This window comes from Delphinus delphis, chromosome 8 (genome assembly GCF_949987515.2).
Source record: "Delphinus delphis chromosome 8, mDelDel1.2, whole genome shotgun sequence".
NCBI lineage: Eukaryota > Metazoa > Chordata > Mammalia > Artiodactyla > Delphinidae > Delphinus > Delphinus delphis.
The window spans coordinates 110,199,287-110,218,559 of NC_082690.1; the positions used below are offsets into that span (position 1 = coordinate 110,199,287).

A 19,273-nucleotide genomic window follows, 5' to 3' on the forward strand; every position below is an offset into this window, starting at 1 on the left:
AGACATTTTGAACATGTCTCCTAAGCTCATGCATGAATATTCCTCTTGATCGATACACAGAAATGCAGGGGTGTGTAGTGTTTTACATAAGCCAGATGCCACGCTTGTTACCCGAAAGACGTTTCGCCTTGTGGTGAGTGTTGAGCCAAAAGACACAGCCAAGCCACAGATCCGGAAAGGAAGGGTTTATTTCTGGCTGCAAGTAAGGGGAACACTGGGGATCTTCTCCAAAGCAGTGTCTCCCCGCAGAGTCCTGGGTTCATTTGATTGAAGTCAGGAGGGTCAGAAAAGGTCATCTTCACCCCTTAGATTCCGGTAGGTCTGGTGGTTGCGGCTTCAGGCTAATCGTCACCATTGAAACAGAACCGGGAGTCTTTACAACTGGAACATTATTTTTGCTGTTGTTACTTCTCTTGTCTGATTAAAGTCGTTTGTTTCTGCGTTCTTTTGTTCCCTTAAGATCATCAATTACTGAGACCTGTTCAAGGGCAAAGCATTGTGGCCCAGCTTAGATCACAAAACGGCTTAGGCCAAAAAATGGCTTCTGTTAAGAAAGCCATGCCTGGTTCTCTCTCCCAGGAAACCTACCGTATCTGCTTACACACTGACGCATTTCATCACAGCCAAGACAGATAGTTTCCATCTTTTCCTGTGTGGCAGCAAAAAGAAGTGTCTCAGATATTCGATTTCTGTGCTTTGGGAAACTCCCACGTCCTGCCTGCTGGTGGGAGGGCGCAGAGAAAGCCCCGACGGCCTCTGTCTCCTTGGGGGTGGTCGGGGCTCCCCGCGCCTGCGCCCGCATCTCCGCCTGACGCCCCCTCCCCGCAAGGTGGCCTGCCCCCGTTCTGGGCGACAAAGTGGAAAATCAAACTGGGACGTCAACTTTTACCCCAGAGTTCAGCGGAAAGCGGCGAAGGCTTAGCTGTGGGCGCTGGCTCGGCGCGCGTCTCAGAAAAAGACCCGGGGCCAAGCCGGGGAGGGATGGAGGGATGTCGGGCGGGCCCTTCCCAGGGTCTAGTGTCCTCCAGCCGGGGTTCGGTGGGCGAGGGCGACCTGGCGCGGGGCTCTGGGCCCGCCCGGCCCCCACTCTCCAAGGCCCCGCCCCAGGACGTGACCCCACCCCCTGCCCGGGCGGAAGACGCAGCTCTGCTCTCTGGTCTGCGGTGGAGGCCCAAGAGGTGAGGTCCGGGGTCGGGACAGGGCGGGAGCGGGCCGGCGAGGAGGGCGCGGCGTTTTGGGGGTCCCCCAGCCGCTGACCGCGTGGCGGACGGTCCCCGGACCCGAGAAAGTGCGGGGGCCGGGGGCGCGGGGAGCCCTCTCCGCGCTTCTGAGCGGCCCGCCTCTCCCTGGAGAGGCCCCGGCCCGACCCCGCGCTGACCTCCGACCCCCGGACACATGCGGAGCCTCGGGCGGGCGTGGAGGGCGGCGGCGGCGGCGGGCTGCTCCGCGCGGACCCCGGCGCGCCCCTGCCTCCCGCCACCCCCCGCGCCTCGCAGAGGTAACCAAGCTGCGCCGGTAGCGGGGGGCGGGCCGCGGGCACCGCTCCAGGTAAGGCCCGGGCCGGATGCTGAGGCGGAGAAGACGCAACTCCTGGCTTCCGGCGCGGTCTTGCGCAGCGCCCTGTCCCCGCACTTGGAAGCATTAATTAGGGGCTGTTGTTGAGATCCTGGATCCGCAACTTGGGGCCTGGGGAGCAGCCCAGCTGGTGGGGGTTCTGATTGCCAGGGAGGCCGTGGGCCGAACATGTGCTTGTTCCTGTCCAGATCAGGCACCGTAACTGGGGGCTTGTGAGGAAGGCTGTACACGCGGCATCTTTGCGGGATGTTAACACTTTTACATGGGTTCTCAAAGGGATCCGTGTCCTCTGGAGGCTAAGACGCCCGCAGGCCAACCAAAGGGATACTCTGGGTCTAGTAAAGTCTGGGGGCTTGGGGGGCGCAGCTGCCGGGTATCAGTTTCCTACTCTGGAGAGGCGAGTCCCCTAATGTCACACTGGATTCTGGGAGGGAGCAGCCGGGGGGAGCGGTGTCGGGGCTGGAGATCCTCAGGGGCCCCGCCCCCTGATCCCTCTCTCGCGATGACTGAGGGTTCTGAGTCAGGGTTTGGGTGGCCACACCCTGGGCTGGGGGTGGGTGGCAGGCCTGGTTTTGCTCACGTGCTCTGGCCAGTGGGCTGGGTGGTCTCTCCCTGGGATGGCCCTTCCCTGGGATGGTACGGGAAGTGGCCAGTTACCCGTGCCCTCGCCTCAGTTTCTTAGTAGGCCTCTCTGCTGGGACATGAACACGCGAATCCGAATCTTACCTGATCATTGGCACCAGGGGCCTCCCAGGAGGAATGTACCTAGAGCCTTTGCCTGGGCTGGCCCTCCTCCCCGCTGTGGGCTCGAACCAGCCGGGGCCCGGCAGGGGGCATGCCCTCTTCAGCAAGGCCGGGGCTGTGCCAGGCACGGACACAAACATGAGTGAAGCATTGTTCTCAGGAATCTGGGGGTTTCGGGGAACCGGGAACCTCACATGGGTCTGAGTCATCCTGTCTCCAGAGACCTGGAAAGGCATGGCTTCCAGGCGTGGGTGTTTACTGAACTTCCTGTTGCTCTTGACTGAAAGCCCGCTCCCTGCCCCACTCCCGGGCACCCCCCAGCTCACGGCTGCCGCTGGGTTCCTCTCCTGCTGGCCCCCCCTTCAGGGCCACAGTCGGCACCCGCCCGGGGCTCTGGTTACTCATTTGTTCAGGCGCTGTGTGTGGCCCTGGTGAGGCTTCAGGGCCTGTGACCTCCCATCCCAGACCTGCTGGCCAGAGGCCTCCCTCTTTTCTCAGCCTGCTTGGTGGACTGGCTTCTTTGTGGGCTGGTCCCTGGGCTGAGCCGGGGTTGGGCAGAGGACGTGCCCTGTCCAGAGTCCCAGGCCCAGAAGGGGCTCATGGAAACAGGCGCCCCGGGCGGCCACCCATGAAGGCACCATCCGGCGCGCAGGTCGCTGGACCTGGGGTCCCCGCCCCGCCTTCTCTGTCCTGGCCAGGGCGCTTGTGGCTGGTACCCCTCAGGAACTGCCGGCTGACCACCTGACAGGGCTGCTTCAGGGCAGTGAGGCCTCAGGTGCTGGCATCCTGGGTGCGTCTGGCTTTGTGGATGCCGGCCAGGTGGGGCTGTGCGCTGCCTTCCTGTTCTCGGAGGGGAGAAGTCACAGATTGGGGCCCCTGCGCCCTCCTGGCTGGGGTCTGCACACTGTCCGGGCCCACAGGCGCCACCTCTCCCCGCCCCCCGCCACCTGTCCTTGCTGGCAAGGCAGAGGCAGGGCTTCGGGCGGTGAGCGCCGGTCTCCCCTTCCTCGGGTGGGAGGTGCCCAGGAGGCTGGGGGGTGAGAGCGGCCTCTGTCCCCGCAGCCACGTCCCCCAGCTCTGCGGTCCGTGGCAGTCTTTGCCCGGGAGCCCTCTCCCATTTCTGCTTCTGGAGGCTGACGTGGATAAAGGTGCTGAAGAAGGGAAACAAAGCAGGCGGTGAGGCTGTGGCTTCTCCTGGAATGTCCCCTGGGGTCCTGTTTGGACGTCTTCCGTCCACTGGATCTCTGGCCTGTCAGACCTTGAGAGTTTGGCTGAAATCCTCTCCTTCTCCCCTGCCTGTGTCTAGGCAACACCTCGCCTCCCACCATGAAGCTCGACATCCAGTGTGAGCAGCTGAGTGACGCCCGGTGGACAGAGCTCCTGCCTCTGATCCAGCAGTACGAGGTGGTCAGGTAGGACCAGCCGTGCCTGCGTCCCCGGGGTCCTCACCCCGCAGGGGGTGAGGGGTGCTCCCAGGTCACTTCACTTACAGAAGCGTGATGTAAATTTTGTATGATTTTCACGTGGCATAAAATGTGACTCCTTTTGTATTTTGTTCCAACCGTTTGAATGTAAACCCATTCTGGCCCAGGCCTGGTGGGCAGAGCAACCTGGCCCAGGGTCTCCTCCGCTCGTCCCCTTCCCCTGGAAATGCAGTCGCCACAGCCGGCTCTTGTGGGCACTGCCTGTCCTCTGCCCCTGCCGGGCTGCGGGCTGGGAATCCAAGTCCAGGCTGACTTCTGCTGTTGAGGCCCTCAAACCCGCAGGTTCCTCAGGGCTCACGAGCAAGAGATGAGTGCCTGCCTATCTTTTTGTTTTTTGGATTTAAAAATATTTTATTTTTGAATAGGTAAGACATATGGTACAAAATCAAAAAGACACAAAAGGGAATACAGTGAAAAGTCTTACTCCTGTGCCCAGTCCACTCTGTTGCCCTCTGCATCAACTACCCTTGTTTCTAAGAATTTAGCCCCCAGGTATAATTCCGTAGATATAATGTGAAATAACATATGCACAAGAATGTTCATTACAGCATTATTTTTAATAGCAAAAGATAGGAAACAATGGAAATACCCATTAATAGGGGACTGATTAAATCAGTTATGATATATCTGTTCAGTGGAGAAGTATACGGTTATAAAATAGCATTAGACAGCCCTTGATGTGCAAATGTGTATTAAGTAAAAAAAGTGCAGAACAGCATGCACAGTATGCCATTTGTGTTTCTAATACAAGGAAGCATGTGTATACGCGTGAGTATCTTGGGAAGGGCCAGCAGGAAGGCGAGGGCTGGGAGGAAGAGCAGTGGGAACAGCGTTTAAGAAGGTGCAGTGCCCGAAGGGTACACTGAGGAATGGTGAGCTCTCCGAAGTACGGCGTGTGCGGCGGAGCGGCAAGGGCGAGGTTAGCAGATTTCCAATTCTTTTCCCCTCGGTTTTAGACAAATAGCAATAGCAGCGTAGGCTTCACTTTGTTGTATAACCTTCCTTTTTCCCTTAATCTATTTTGGAAATCTTACCCAGGCATTTAGAGACACTTTTTTTTCTTATTAGGGCTCCAAAGCAATTAATTGCTTCTAACCTTTTGTTATTATAAACAATGCTATAATAAATAGCTTCTTACATGTGTCATTTTACTTTTTTTAACACCTTCATTGGAGTATAATTGCTTTACAATTTCTGCTTTATAACAAAGTGAATCAGTTGTACATATATATATGTTCCCATCTCTCTTCCCTCTTGCGTCTCCCTCCCTCCCACCCTCCCTATCCCACCCCTCTGGGTGGTCACAAAGCACCGAGCTGATCTCCCTGTGCTATGCGGCTGCTTCCCACTAGCTATCGGTTTTACGTTTGGTAGTGTATATATGTCCATGCCACACTCTCACTTCGTCCCAGCTTACCCTTCCCCTCCCTGTGTCCTCAAGTCCCTGCTTATCTTTCTTCTTTTGAACTTACTTGAAATAGTTTTATGGAATAGGTTTATGGAAGGTTTATGGAAGAGTCACAAAGACAGTGCAGGGTCCCCCGTGCCCCGTCGCCTGGGGCGCTGGTCAAAGCTAAGAGCCCAACACGGCCGCCTTGACTCACGTCACCGGCTTTTCCGTGCGTGTCCTCTCCTGTTCCCGGCTCGTGCGGGACCCGCCACGGCATCATCGCCACGTCTTCACGGCCCCTCCTGTCTGTGATGGTCCCTCCGTCCCGCCTTGTCCTTGGCCGCCTGCCTCTGGATTCCGCTCACTCGGGCTCAGGTGAAAGGGCCTCTGGCGTCTTCTCAGGGTCGAGTCACACGTTTTGGCCACAGACAACACAGAAATGACGTTGTGTCCTGCCTGGCGTATCGTATCGTGGGAGGTCTTGTCACAGCGGTGCCATGTGGTCACCCCTAATGGTCGCCGTGACCACCTGATGCGGGCGCCTGCCACTTCTCGGCGTGACACCCCTTCAGACTCTGCTCACGTCCTGTTTCTGCTCGGACTTTTTGCCTGTTGATCGTCGCAGCTGTTGGTGGGTTTTTGGCCTGAAGTGTTCCTGGGACTCTGCCTCACTGGGGTTTTTAATTTTTTCATTCCTTCCACATTTATCACTTGTCATTCTCTGAGGAAGAGCTGGCTTTCCTTCCACCTGTATTGACTCAGTGGTTCACTTAATCGGTGGACGTGATCCTGGGTCAGGGTTTGGCACGTTCCACGCTGGCCTCTCCGAGCCTCTTCAGCCGGGCTCTGCCCTCGAGCTGCCGCCTCCAGGTTTGGTTTCTCTCCTGGGGGTGGAGGGGCACTTGTGCCCCCTGACCGTGTCCCGGGGAAGATGCGGAGATACGCGTCCATATAGGTGCCAGTATCTTAACAGTTTTTACGAGACGATCCACGCGCTTTTTCTCTTTCATTTTAAGATGTGTTGGTTGTGACCCACCTCGTCGAGTTCTTGGCCCAAGAATGGGTCACAACCTGCTGTGTGAAGTGACTGAGTGTCTGTCTGCAGGCTGGACGACTGTGGCCTCACGGAGGTGCGGTGCAAGGACATCGGTTCCGCGCTCCGGGCCAACCCCTCCCTGACGGAGCTCAGCCTCCGCACCAATGAGCTGGGCGACAGCGGCGTGCACCTGGTGCTCCAGGGCCTGCAGAGCCCCACCTGCAAGATCCAGAAGCTCAAGTGAGCCATGCCGGTCACTCCTGGGCTCCGGGCCCTGAGGCACACCTGAGCCCTCTCGCGGCCCCCACCCCGCATCTCCTCCTGCAAGGCCGGCTGCCTGGCCTCCCCCGTGGGGATGTGTGTGGTGGCGGCAGTTCTGTGTCCGCCTTGCTTGGGCTCCGGCAGATGGAGGGTGGCTCGTCTTGCGTGGGAGCCGCAGCCGGCTCGTGGGGCCCGCTGACGGCCACGTGTGTCCAGCCTCCAGAACTGCTGCCTGACGGAGGCCGGCTGCAGGGTCCTGCCCGGCGTGCTGCGCTCCCTGTCCACCCTGCGGGAGCTGAACCTCAGCGACAACCCGCTGGGTGACGCCGGCCTGCAGCTGCTCTGCGAGGGGCTCCTGGACCCGCAGTGCCACCTGGAGAAGCTGCAGTGAGTGTGCACCCCACCCGGGGCCCTGAGGTGCCCGCACCCACCCGTCCCCTGGGTTTCGGCTGTCTGCCCTGGGCAAGCCCCCTCCCCAGCTCATCGGCCAGGGAGCTTCGAGGAGGGGCTCTTCCCTGAGGCTGGGGTTGTGGCCTCTGAAAGCAGCTGGCAGCTGGCCTGTGACCCCGAGTGAGCACACAGACGGGGTCAGCCACAGAGGGAGGAAGCCAAGCCGGAAAGCCCCAGCTCGGGCTGGGTGTCTTTCTCCTGGGTCTCTGGGCGCCCGCCGCCCAGGGAGATGGCCCCTCGGCCGCTGCCGTGCTGTCACTGCGAGGCAGCCGTCCGGTCTCCGCAGGCCTCACGGCTGGGGTGGGAAAGCAGACCCAGACCGGTGCCCCCTGGGCCAAGCCGCATTCCTGCGGCCGAGGGGCTGACTGCCCGCCCGCCCCCAGGCTGGAGTACTGCAACCTGACGGCCGCGGCCTGTGAGCCCCTGGCCGCGGTGCTCAGGGCCACACGGGACCTGAAGGAGCTCATGGTGAGCAATAATGACCTGGGCGAGGCTGGCATCCGGGAGCTGTGCCGGGGCCTGGCGGACTCCGCCTGCCAGTTGGAGGCACTCAAGTAAGCTCCGGGCTGGGGCTGGGGGGCAGGGCGGGGGCTGCGGGGGGCGCCCCAGCTCCTAGCGCCTCTCGTGCCCCCAGGCTGGAGAACTGCGGCCTCACGCCGGCCAACTGTAAGGACCTGTGTGGGATCGTGGCCTCCCAGGCCTCGCTGAACGAGCTGGACCTGGGCAGCAACCCGCTGGGCGATGCAGGCATCGCGGAGCTGTGCCCTGGGCTGCTGAGCCCCGGCTCCCAGCTCAAGACCCTCTGGTGAGCTGGCCTCCGGCTGGGCAGACAAAACCTTGGGGGTGGCAGGACGCGTTGGGAGCCTCTCTGTGCTGACGGGGGACTCGCCTCTGTAGGCTCTGGGAGTGTGACATCACCACCAGTGGCTGCAGAGACCTCTGCCGCATCCTCCAGGCCAAGGAGACCCTGAAGGAGCTGAGTCTGGCGGGCAACAGTCTGGGTGACGAGAGCGCCCGGCTGCTGTGCGACAGCCTGCTGCAGCCGGGCTGCCAGCTGGAGTCCCTGTGGTGAGGGGGCCGCGTGGCACCAGGGGATGGGAGGGCCCATGCAGAGGATCCTGGGTGGCCCGGGGGGGCCAGCGCCGGGGGCTGGCGAGGTGCAGGTGCCCTCGGGGGGCGGGGGGGGTGTGCGCCGAGGTGGAGCCACTGAAGACAGGCAGAGACTCGGTGGCGGGGGCGGGGCGCTGGCGCTCAGATCCCCAGGGCCCTCCCGGGGCACCCCAGTGGCGTGGGCCACGGTGGCCCCAGTCCCCGTCTGCCGCCCGCAGGGTGAAGTCCTGCAGCCTCACGGCCGCCTGCTGCCACCACTTCGGCTCGATGCTGACCCAGAACAAGCGTCTCCTGGAGCTGCAGCTGAGCAACAACCAGCTGGGCGACTCGGGCGTCCAAGCCCTGTGCCAGGCCCTGTGCCAGCCCGGCGCCACACTGAGGGTGCTCTGGTGAGCCTGCTCGGGGGGGCGCCCCGTCCGCCCGGGCTGAGGGTGGGGACAGCTAAGACTCAAACCCGCCCCCTCGCGCTCCATGATCAGGGCCTGGGCCCTGGTTGCACAGCCACCTGGGGGCGCACCCTCCACCTGACCTCGGCCCTGCCCTCCGCCCAGGCTGGGGGACTGTGACGTGACAGACGGCGCCTGTGGAGGCCTGGCCTCGCTCCTGCTGACCAATCGCAGCCTGCGCGAGCTGGACCTGAGCAACAACGGCCTGGGTGACCCCGGCGTCCTGCAGCTGCTGGGCAGCCTGGAGCAGCCCGGCTGCGCCCTGGAGCAGCTGGTGTGAGTGGCCCTGGGGTGCGGGGGACAGGCGAGGCACACGGGGCGGGGTGGGGGGTGTTGCTGCTACCTCACCCCCTCCCTCCCTGCAGCCTGTACGACATCTACTGGACGGAGGTGGTGGAGGAGCGCCTGCGGGCCCTGGAGGGGAGCAAGCCCGGCCTGCGGCTCATCTTCTGACGCCCCTCCCCAGACGGCCCTCCTCCCACGAGGAGTCCTGGCTTTAACCGAGAGAAGAGCTTAAATCAGCTTATTTTTGGGAGAGCATTTTAGGCACTTTATTAAAACGCTTTTCTGGCAGGAGGGGTCTTTGTCTGTTCTCGTGGTCCCCACGAGGCTCTGGTGTCAAGGGGGTGATGTTTTCGTGAGCACCACAGACGTAGCAGCCTTAGGCAAGTCAAGTCGGGGGTCCGGGCCTGGTGGCGGCTGCGCCCAGCGGGGTCCTCCGTGGGGGTCCGGTCTGAGCTCCCCAGGTGCTGGCGGGGTCCTGCTCCTTGCGGCCTCGTAGGCCACCCCGTCCTACAGGCCTTCCCCGCCTCGGGTCTGTGAGGACGGCATCCCGCCTGCACTAAGGGGCACCAGAACGTGGCCCCTGGCCTCGGGGCCTGGCTCACCTTGGCCAGCAGCGTTGGTCATTGGCTGGCAGCGTGCTCGGACCTCCTGTGTGTGGGCCGGAAAGCCCGGCTGGGAGCTGCTCCCAGGGCCTGGCCGAGCCTGCCGACGGCTGGCTCCCGAGTGCTCTCCTGGTGGAGGCTGGAGCCCTGTGGACGTAAGGGCAGGGTCTGCTCCGTCTCACTGGCCTCGTCTGGCCGTGGGCGGACAGCGTAGGGGTGACCTGTCCTGAGCAGCACGATCAAGGTGTGACACTGGGCAGCTTTCAGAGGGTCGGCGCCTGGGCAGTAACTTCCTGCCATCACGACGAAGCCCTGAAGGTACCCAGGGCCCCCAGAAGAGAGCAGGATTTGTGGAGGACTGGGTGGACCCGGGAGACGCTCCAGGGGAACCTGCACCCACCGTGGGCCAGAAACCGCTCCTGGGGGCCACGCCTGGGACCAGTGAGCAACACGGGCCTCCAGCCCTGCAGGGAGAGCACAGGCCACAGGAATGAGGTAATCTGGGACCAGAGCGACTGAACCCTGTGACGCCGAGAACCCCGGGTGGAGGTGGGCAGACAGGACGCTTGGTGTCTCCGCAGTGTTGGGACAGGCGTCGGCCCTAAACCCAGATCAAAGGTGACACTCGGACAGCAGCAGGTGGGGTGGGGCACACTGAGGCCCCGGGTCACACCCCTGACGTGAGGAAGCCCACGGAAGCCAGAGGCTGAGAAACTCAGCTCAACAGCACAACGCAAGAGCAGAGGGTGGGGTGGGGGCACAGGCACGCCGCTGTCCGTCCTCACAACCGCCGCCCTAGGTTTGAAATTCTCCCTAGAAATAGTTGCGGGAAAATAAACTAAGGAAACAAGTCCACCACCAAGGCCCTGGCGCTCTGAGAGGCCCTGCCCTTGGGAAGGTCGGGAGTGTCACCCTTGCTCGGAAATCAGGGCGCTTCCCTTCGCCGGTGCATGTGAAGCCTGAAGACAGTGTGCCGTCACCCACACCCCGCCCAGAACTAGCTCCCTGGGACCGGCCCGAGGGGCGGATGCAGCAGGAGGCGCCGGGGGGCCGGCGACCCTCGTGCCCTCTGGTCGTCTGCCAGGATAGGTGTCCAGCCCAAGTGGCTCCCAGCTGCCCTCTGGGCGGCACAGGGTGGGGCAGGGGCGAGGGGCAGCGAGGAGCTGCGGAGCTGCAGGCCGTCACCGTGGCTTTTATTTGTTCTGTTTGCTCGTGGGGGTGACCTCAACCCTGGGCCACAGAGACCCTCCCTCACGACCCACCCTCCTGACGGCGGGCACCAGGCCTTGGAGTCTCTGAGTCGATGTGCGGGCAGCCCTGTGCACGCACCTCCAGGTTGGAGGGTCAGATGGAAGCTCCCGAGGAAGCGGATCTGCCCTTTCCCAGCCACGCCAGGGCGTCCCTGGACGACTGTCCTTCACACGTGCCGCCAGAAGGTCGTGGGGGACCGGCGGGGCCCAGGGAGCGGAGAGGGGCACCGAGACGCTGCTGCCTGGGCTGGGCCGTCTGGGCACCAAGGCTCGGGGTGGCCAAGGCGGCGGGCTGACTGCACAGAAGGGGGACCAGCCGGCCCAGGGCGAGCCCCAGGGCCTCAGGAGCACACGTGCACACACACACGCACCCACACGTGTGCACACACCACACACACGTGCGCGCCCCACCCCACCGTGCACGCGGGAGAAAAGGGAGATAGAACCTTGAGGGCTGAGGCCTGCTGGAAGGCTCCTGGCGGGAACCGCAGAGGGCGGAGGGCGCCGGGCCTGGGCTCTGCAGGCCCAGCCACAGCGTCAGTGCGGTGCTGGCACCCCCTCCCTCTCGGCCTCCTCGGGCCCCGAGGGGTCGTCGGGCCCTGGTGGGCGCCCGTCCACGCTGCCGTCCGCCCTGCCCTGGTCGTCCCTGCCCTGCTGCTTCTGCCGCCGTGTCTCCTTGTACCTCAGGGTGATGTCCCTGGGGACAGCGGGGGCTGCGTCACCACTGGCTGGCCCACGGAGGTCCCTGGACACTGCCCCGCAGGGGAGCTCAGAGCCTGGGGTGGGGAGGCAGGACCACCGGGGCCACGGCGCTCACCGCAGGAAGAAGCGCCAGACGGTCCAGGTGAGGGCGAGCACGGAGCCGAGCGTCCAGCACTGGGCGATGTAGAAGGGCAGGGACAGCGTGAGCGTGTGCGGGTCGTACTTCACCACGATGAGCAGCTCCGTGACGGTGATGGCCGCCACCAGCCAGGCCTGCTGGCCCAGCTTCTTGTGGAGCTTCCTGCAGAGGGAGGCGGGTGCAGGGGTGAGGCTCGAGAGCGCCCCGCCCCCGCGCCCCCCCCTCCACGGCCCAGGCCCCACCCTGGCCCTCACGGGTCGTCCATGAAGTCGTAGATCTCCCGCATGGCCACGCCGCCCACGTTGACAAAGAAGACTAGCCGCAGGAGGACCAGGTAGTGCTCGGGGGGCATCCACAGCACAAACTTCAGGTAGAAGGTGTTCAGCTCTGCCAAGAGAAACTGGGGGCAGAGGAGGGTGGAGGGCGCCCGGGGCGGGGAGGGCAGGGGCATGCAGGAGGCCACAGGCCTTACCACCAGGATGATGCCGCACACGGCCAGCCAGCGGCGCAGGCTGGAGGCTGGCTTCCACTCGAAGCGGACCCAGCTGTAGGGCGTGAACTGGAAGACGATCCTCTTCATTTTGCCCCTGGAACCGCGGCCCGTCAGCCCAGGGCAACGCCCACCGGGCACACTCGACCCCGGCCCGCGCCACCCACCCCCCGGCCCCCCAGGTCTTTTCCTGGACTGTTTCTCTACTTCTTCACAGAGGGAGGCGACTGGGAAGGGACGATCCCGAGAAGGGCCAGCAGGGAGTAAGAGGAGCCGGCTGGATGGGGACGGGCTGACGTCCCGGCCGCCACGAGGGCAGCACCCAGGGTCACATCCTCGGTGGAGTTTACAGAGGCAAGATCCTCGCCTGTAGCACCTCACGAAAGGACCTCGCGGCGGGGGGGGGCCTGCAGGCCCCACACTGGGGTCAAGGCCTGTGCGGAGCAGGGCTGCTCTCTAGACGTACTTGTAGGTCGGAATGTTCCAGAGGCCCTGCCACTTGTACGTCTTTAGGGACAGCCACTCGAGCGTCTTCATGCCGCAGTAGATGCCCAGCCCGTTGCAGACGAGCACGTCCATGATCCACTGGGGGCGGGAGCCAGGTGGGAGGGAGGTGGGTGCCACAGGCCCCCAGGTCGCACGGCCCTGGCTGAGGGGAGCCCGTGCCGCCCGCCGCCCCCCGCTGTGGCCGGGACGCAGAGGGCGGCACTTACGTGGTCCCACCAGCACTCGCTGAAGTTGGGCAGCTGATGCTCCAGGCTGTACTCCAGGAACTCAAACATCACGCTCACGATCGTGCACATCCACCAGTCACGGATCATCAGGGTCTGCGGGCCGCCAGGACGTCAGCCCCCAGGGCGGGATCCCCCAAGGACAGCCCGCCCCTACCCCCGCCCCACTGCCCTCAGGCGGGGCACGGCGGCAGGGCAGCTGTGGCTCCAGCCGCCCCAAGTTAAGACTTTGAGGGCTCCCCTGGTGGTGCAGTGGTTAAGAATCCGCCTGCCAATGCAGGGGACACGGGTTCGAGCCCTGGTCCGGGAAGATCCCACATGCTGCGGAGCAACTAAGCCCGTGCGCCACAGCTACTGAGCCTGTGCTCTAGAGCCCGCGAGCCACAACTACTGAAGCCCGCGTGCCTAGAGCCCGTGCTCCGCAACAAGAGAAGCCACCGCAACAAGAAGCCCGCGCACCGCAACGAAGAGCAGCCCCCGCTCGCCACAACTAGAGGAAGCCCACGTGCAGCAACGAAGACCCAACGCAGCCAAAAATAAATAAATTAAATAAATAAATTTATTTAAAAAAAAAAAAGACTTTGAGGCAACTTGCAGGTATGTCGACGACTTGTGTGTCCAGGCCTGAGGATGCCCAGGGCTGGGTGGGATGGGGGCCGGGGGCCCCCCGTGGGTCTCTCCCCTTTGCTCTCCAGCGGCCACCGCAACGCCCAGGACACGCAAGGTTGGGTCAGGCACCCCCCCAGCTCAGCAGCCCGCCTGTCCTGCACCGCGGCCGCAACCCACCGCACGGCTGGAAAATGGCCCAGAGTTCAGGGCGGCTCCGAAACCAGGTACCCCGCCCAACGAGGAGGTGCCTACCTTCAGGTACCAGCCGATGAAGTGTGCGGGCACAAAGCCGTCCAGCTTGTCCTGTGGGGCACAGAGGCAGGCCTCACGCTCGGTCCACCATCGTGAGCTGGGAAGGGGCCCCGCCGCAGCCAGAGGCATCCCCGCGTGTGGGCGGCATGGCCCCTGGTACCCTCATCCCATCCAGTCCAGAGTGACTCGGGTCCCAGAAGCATCCATGCCTGGGGCAGCGCCGAGCTTCCCGCGTGGGAGGTGGTGGGGCCCCCGTGTCATGAGGCCGGCCGTCCCCCTCCGGGCACCTACCCAGACATTGTGGAAGGGGTCGGTCTTGTTGTCGGCATCATAGATGAGGCAGTTTCCCCCGTAGTCCCTCTCCGGCAGCGGGACCCCCAACCTGGGGTCTACGTACTTCAGAAACTGGCGGCCGTCCTGGACGGTCTGCAAGGGCGGCGGCATGTCAGTGGGGCAGGGTTTGGGGTGCGCAGACAGCACCCACCAACCGCGAGGGGAAGCACTGTCTCGGCATCGCCCCCACTTCAGCCGGGCAGAGCGGGGATGTGCCAAGTCCGAGGATGTCCTCACGCCCCCATGGGACCCCAGGACAACACCACGTGGCGTCGCAGGGGCACCTCCCGTGGGAAGGTGCTCAGATCACCAGTCTCCCCACCTTTCCTCCCTACGTCCGGTTCGGGGTCCAGACCCCACACCGAGGAACAGCACAGTGGGACACACTTCTCCAGGCAGCGCCCGGACAGCCTCTCCCAGACGCCAGCGTTAGCCAAACAGCCCTCCAGCCTCGGCACAAAGTGGGCTTTTGGGGGCGCACCCTGGCAGAAGAGGACCCCCCCCATTCCTCCCTTCAGGCCCCCGCTGGCTGCCAGCTGGGGCCTTTGGTCCACAGGAGGCACCCTGGGACACCCGTCATCAGGACCCTATCCCCTCGCTCCTGCCCCGAGTACCAGCGAAAGGGCACAGCGGGGAAGAGGCTCTAGGCTGGGGTGACGAGACGCGGTCCGTGGGGTGTGTGGACAGATGACACTCAGACCTGCATCTTGTCACATGACTGAGGTGACACCACGAACAACTGAACCCTCCCCGCCACGTGTGCCCTGGTCACACGGGATCTGAGGGCGACACCGCTGTGTTCCTGAGTCAGGATGGCCCCGCGGGCTCTGCTCCGGAGCCAGGTCAGTAGGGGCTCAGATCCCTGGACACTCAACCCTCAGAGAAGCGAAAAACAGCACTGTAACGAGTCTCTGTCTCAGGGCATCTGAGGGCTGATGTGACCCAAGGAAGTCAGCTCCGGTCCCAGCTGAGAGCTTGTCACCCAAGCCCAGAGGGCCAGACCATGAACCTCCACTCCAGCAAAGGCCAGGGAGGCCGACTGACCCCTCGTGACATGGCTCTGGGAGAGGACAGCAGCCTGGGCAGGGGGGCCTCCCAGAACCGGCCACTTATAAGTCTGCAGACTCACTAGTCAGGACCCACAGGGCTCCGCGCTGCTGGCCGAGAGAGCCCACATCTTGGTTCCTAAGAGCATTCATTCTCCAATAAAGGAACCAGGCTCCCTGGAGAAATGGCAGATTCCAAGATGGGCTTGGAATGTCTTCTAGCACCAGAAAGGAGGGAGGTGCTCAGAAACCCAAAACAAAACACCAAGAACCCACGTAGGTGGGGTATGGGAAAGCTCCCAGCAGCCGAGGCTGGAACAGTGGGAGCAACAAATCAAGTACTGAATTGTAACCCAAAGGATAACGTAGATACCTACCCACGAGTCTGCGCTGATGTAAGAAATGACCGAACACATCAGTGAGTCAGAGAGAAGAGACAAACCTCCCACACAGAAGGTTTCCCATCGGATTACGGAGCTGCCTCCGCGCACTCCGCAGGGGGCCTCCCTCCCGAGGGCGAGGCGTGGAGGGGACCCGACAGACACACCTCTGCCAGGGGGTCGGGGTCAGCACCGACGGTCAGAATCATGTGTCAAATCACGACAGAAACACCAGACAAACCCCCAGCAACCCTGATACCAAAATCAGAAAAAGACATTCCAGGCAAACTACAGGCAGTGTCTCTTATGAACATGGATGCAACAATCCTCAACAGAACACCAGCAAAGTGAATCCAGCAGCGTATACAGAAGGCCACACACCACGGCCAAGCGGGCTTCATCCCAGGAATGCTAAGCTGGTTCAAAATGAGAAAATGAATCAACACAAAACGTCACGTTAATAAAGGGAAAAAACCACGTGATCATCTCATTTCATGCAGAAAAGCATCCAACCAACAAAATCTAATACCCTCTCATGAAAAAAACACTCAACAAATTAGGAAGAGTGGAACTTCCTCCATTGACAAGGGGCATCTGGTGAGGGCTGAGGGCTCCCCGCTAAGAAGTGGGGGACAGTGTGAGGCCAGGGACGGACAGACAGACACTCAGGTTGGAAAGGAAGAAGTGAACTCCCCCTATTCCTGCACAGAGACCCCCTCAGGAACCCCCCGAACAGCAGCAGAGCTGTGGGAACGAGTGAGTAGGCACAGAGGACCCAGACCGACAGAGCAAGCAGGCTGCATGTCCAGATGCCAGTGACCAGCAGACCAACACGAAATCAAGACGGTCCCACTCAGGACAGCATCAGAAAGAGTGAGATACTCAGGAATACACTTAACAAAGGAAGTGCAAACATACACTCCGAAAACCACACAATGTTGCTGAGAGAAATGAAAGACCCACGTGAGGGGAGGGTCCTGTGCTGCAGAGGAGGGGAAAACCTGAGAGGAAGTGTGGGTTTTAGTTAATAATGATTAACTGTAACAAATGCGTCATATTAGTGTAAGATGTTCATAACAGGAGACCCTGGGTGAAGAAACTCTCTGCACTAACTTCACAATCCTGTAAATGTGTCTTAAAATAAGAAGTTTATTTTAAATAAATAAAACAAAACATGAACCATTTAAAAAAATCAACCAGAACAAAAGCTGATCTCCCAAAAAGACATACAAACATCCAACAAGCACATGAGAAGATAGGAAAATGCAAATCAAAACCACATCAGGGGCTCCCCTGGTGGTGCAGCGGTTAGGAATCCGCCTGCCAACGCGGGGGACACAGGTTTGAGCCCTGGTCCGGGAGGATCCCACATGCTGCGGAGCAACTAAGCCTGTGCGCCACAACTACTGAGCCTGCGCTCTAGAGCCCGCGAGCCACAACTACTGAGCCCACGTGCCACAGATACTGAGCCTGTGCACCTACAGCCCGTGCTCCGCAGCAAGAGAAGCCACGGCAATGAGAAGCCCGCGCACCGCAATGAAGAGTAGCCCCTGCTCGCCACAACCAGAGAAAGCCTGTGCGCAGCAACAAAGACCCAACGCAGCCAGAAATAAATAAATAAATTTATTTTTTAAAAAAAAAGAAGGAAAACCACGAGATATTTTACCACTTCACCACCCCGCCCCCCCCAAAAGGAAAATAACAAGTGTTGGTGAGAATATGGAGAAATTGGAAGCCTGGGCACTGTTGGAGGGACTGTAAAATGAGTACAGCCGCTGTGCAGAATAGTCTGGCGCTCCTCTAAAGGTTAAACAGTTACTCAGCAATCCCACTTGTAGGCATGTCCTCAAAGGAATGGAAAGCAGGGACTGGAACAGATACTCGCACACCCACGTTCACAGTCACCAAAAGGTGGAGGCAACCCAAGTGTCCATCCATTTGAGTGGATACACAAAATGTGGTTTAAACACACACTGGAACATTACTGAGCCTTAAAAAGGAAGGAGCTTGTGACACAGGCTACACAGGGTGAACCTTGAGGACATCACACTCAGTGAAATAATCCAGTCACAGAAGGACTAATCCTGTCTGATTCCACTCCCTAGGGGTCCCTGGAGGAGTCACATCCACAGAGACAGAAAAGTAGACGGTGGGGCCCAGGGCTGGGGGAGGGGAGGGGAGTGAGTGTTCATGGGGACAGAGCGTCCGTTCGGGAAGACGGAACGTTCTGGGGATGCAGGTGGGGAAGGTAACACGACCATGTGAATGTGCTTCGTGCCCCGCCCTGTGCGCCTAGAGATGGCTGAGATGGTAAATTTTATGTTATGTTTTTTACTGTAGTTAAAAAATACTTTTAATTAAATACACTGCAATAAAACCAAAAAAACTGCACAGTATTCTACATACACGTGTGTGTGCACACATGCATGTCAAACTGAACTGTGACCAACTCTGTGGAGTGCATTGATATCAATTTCCTGGTTTGATACTGTCTTACATATATATATATATGTATACTTTAAATTAAAGTATAGTTGACTTACGATATTATGCTAGTTTCAGGTACACATACTGTCCTACATTTGTGCAAAATACTGAGGGCCTGGGTGAAGCAACACAGGACCGACCTGTACAATCTGTTCACAACTTCCTGTGAATCTACAATCGTTCCAAAACAAAATGTAAAAAGAAATTCAACATGAATAAGCAATCTCAGTGTAAAATATAAAAGCAGGTAGGTTTTAAAAGGAAGTATAGGAGAAAATCTTAATAAATTGGTGTTGGACAAAGAAGTCTTAGATATGACATCAAAAACACAAAAAGAAGAGACATAAGGACCGCCACTGCTGAAGAACGAAGGCCCAGCACATCCAGCAAAGGACCTTGTAACCAGCACTAAATAAAAAGCTGTCATAACTCAACACTACAAAAACAAACCACCCGATTTTTAAAAAGGGCAAAAAATAAACACTTCACCGAGGAGGATGTTTGTTTCATGGCTCATATATGCAGGAGAGGTTGGTCAACATCGTCAGCCACTCCAGAAATGCAATGAAATCCATGAGACACCGGCTAAAATACAAGACCCTGGTGATGGCAAGTACTGCCAAGGATGAGAGAGGGTGCTGGCGCGACACAGCTGCCCTGGGCGTGAGACACCTAACCTATGACGCAGGAGTCCCTCCAGAGTGTTCACCCTCAAGAAATGAAAGCTCAGGTCCACACAAGAGCCTGTACCTGAGGCTCAGAGCAGCTCCACGCACATCTGCCCCAAACCAGACACAACCCCAGTGAATGGACAGATGGCGGTCCCTCCACCAGGAACCCCATCCACGATAAAGAGGACCGGCTGTAGGTGCGCACGGCTTGGTTGAGCTTCAGAGGCAGTGAAGGCCACGCTCTGCACAACTCCACTCACACGAGACTTTCCAAGAGACAAATGGCGGTGACTCAGGGACAGATGGCGGCTGCGAGGCCAGTGCGAGGCCAGGGCCACGGAGGTGGCACCCGAGGGGGGCTGGGGCTCTGTGCCTAACTGTGGTGTCCACACAAACACAAACAGGTGTTACAGCTCCCAGCCCTGCACGCCTACCCGAAATGCAAACCTTCCCACGCGACGCTCAATCACTCAGCTATCGCTGACTGTTTTGAGATGTGAATACTGAAGACCACCCTCAAAGGCGAGCTCCATAAGTCCAGCAGAACAGGAGTATCAGTCAGACAGATGTTAGCGGCAACAAATCCTGATCCAAGATTTACCGAGGAGCTAAGTTTCCAACCTCCACCCCAACCCCCTTGCAGAACGTGTGACAGAGGGAGAAAAGCACACGAAGCCACAGCCGGTCACCCGCAAAACCAGAAGCGAGGCCCATGGCGACTGGGCCCGGGCCCACTGCCCACTCAGAGCGCCTGTGCTGCGGGGTCAGGGGCGCCCCCTGCGAGGGGCTCAGCCCCGCTC

General features: G+C 60.3%; 2 protein-coding genes across 18 annotated transcripts in view; one reads left to right on the forward strand and one right to left on the reverse strand.

The window, feature by feature from the left end:
* The first annotated feature begins 678 nt into the window (after positions 1-678).
* Positions 679-9,069, forward strand: RNH1 (ribonuclease/angiogenin inhibitor 1). Of its 6 annotated transcripts, none has more exons than XM_060019610.1 (11): positions 679-1,178; positions 3,382-3,467; positions 3,626-3,731; positions 6,299-6,469; positions 6,707-6,877; positions 7,324-7,494; positions 7,575-7,745; positions 7,838-8,008; positions 8,269-8,439; positions 8,602-8,772; positions 8,862-9,069. In XM_060019610.1, exons 1-11 carry the CDS (start codon positions 982-984, stop codon positions 8,947-8,949), a joined length of 1,674 nt encoding a protein of 557 aa, XP_059875593.1. In that variant the 5' UTR covers positions 679-981; the 3' UTR covers positions 8,950-9,069. The 6 variants fall into 6 exon arrangements, with proteins under 6 accessions (XP_059875593.1, XP_059875590.1, XP_059875588.1 ...); XM_060019605.1 differs by lacking the exon at positions 679-1,178 and adding an exon at positions 1,381-1,498 and having other exon boundaries at positions 3,382-3,495; XM_060019608.1 differs by lacking the exon at positions 679-1,178 and adding an exon at positions 1,533-1,548 and having other exon boundaries at positions 3,382-3,495.
* Positions 9,070-9,195: 126 nt separating this feature from the next.
* The window catches only part of PTDSS2 (phosphatidylserine synthase 2), a 29,588-nt gene continuing 19,510 nt past the window's right edge, over positions 9,196-19,273 (reverse strand). For 7 of the 12 annotated variants that reach the window (XM_060019621.1, XM_060019618.1, XM_060019616.1 and 4 more), the window contains 9 exons: positions 13,848-13,982; positions 13,557-13,607; positions 12,678-12,791; positions 12,431-12,549; positions 11,947-12,061; positions 11,729-11,874; positions 11,451-11,636; positions 10,713-11,330; positions 9,392-10,196 (listed from right to left, as the gene is read on the reverse strand). In XM_060019621.1, coding sequence (XP_059875604.1) covers positions 11,171-11,330; positions 11,451-11,636; positions 11,729-11,874; positions 11,947-12,061; positions 12,431-12,549; positions 12,678-12,785 — 834 coding nt within the window. In that variant the 5' untranslated portion in view covers positions 12,786-12,791; positions 13,557-13,607; positions 13,848-13,982 and the 3' untranslated portion in view covers positions 9,392-10,196; positions 10,713-11,170. Of the gene's footprint in view, positions 10,197-10,514; positions 11,331-11,450; positions 11,637-11,728; positions 12,062-12,430; positions 12,550-12,677; positions 12,792-13,556; positions 13,608-13,847; positions 13,983-19,273 lie in introns of those variants that run through there. The other 5 variants (XM_060019617.1, XM_060019614.1, XM_060019611.1 and 2 more) reach the window with 5 other exon arrangements.

Excerpts from the sequence above, each read along its gene's own strand:
- RNH1 (XM_060019610.1), top strand. The coding sequence starts at position 982 with ATGGAGGGATGTCGGGCGGGCCCTTCCCAGGGTCTAGTGTCCTCCAGC. Across the intron at positions 3,468-3,625 it reads GGAGGCTGACGTGGATAAAG|GCAACACCTCGCCTCCCACC; the intron begins GTGCTGAAGAAG and ends GCCTGTGTCTAG. Across the intron at positions 8,440-8,601 it reads GCCACACTGAGGGTGCTCTG|GCTGGGGGACTGTGACGTGA; the intron begins GTGAGCCTGCTC and ends CCCTCCGCCCAG.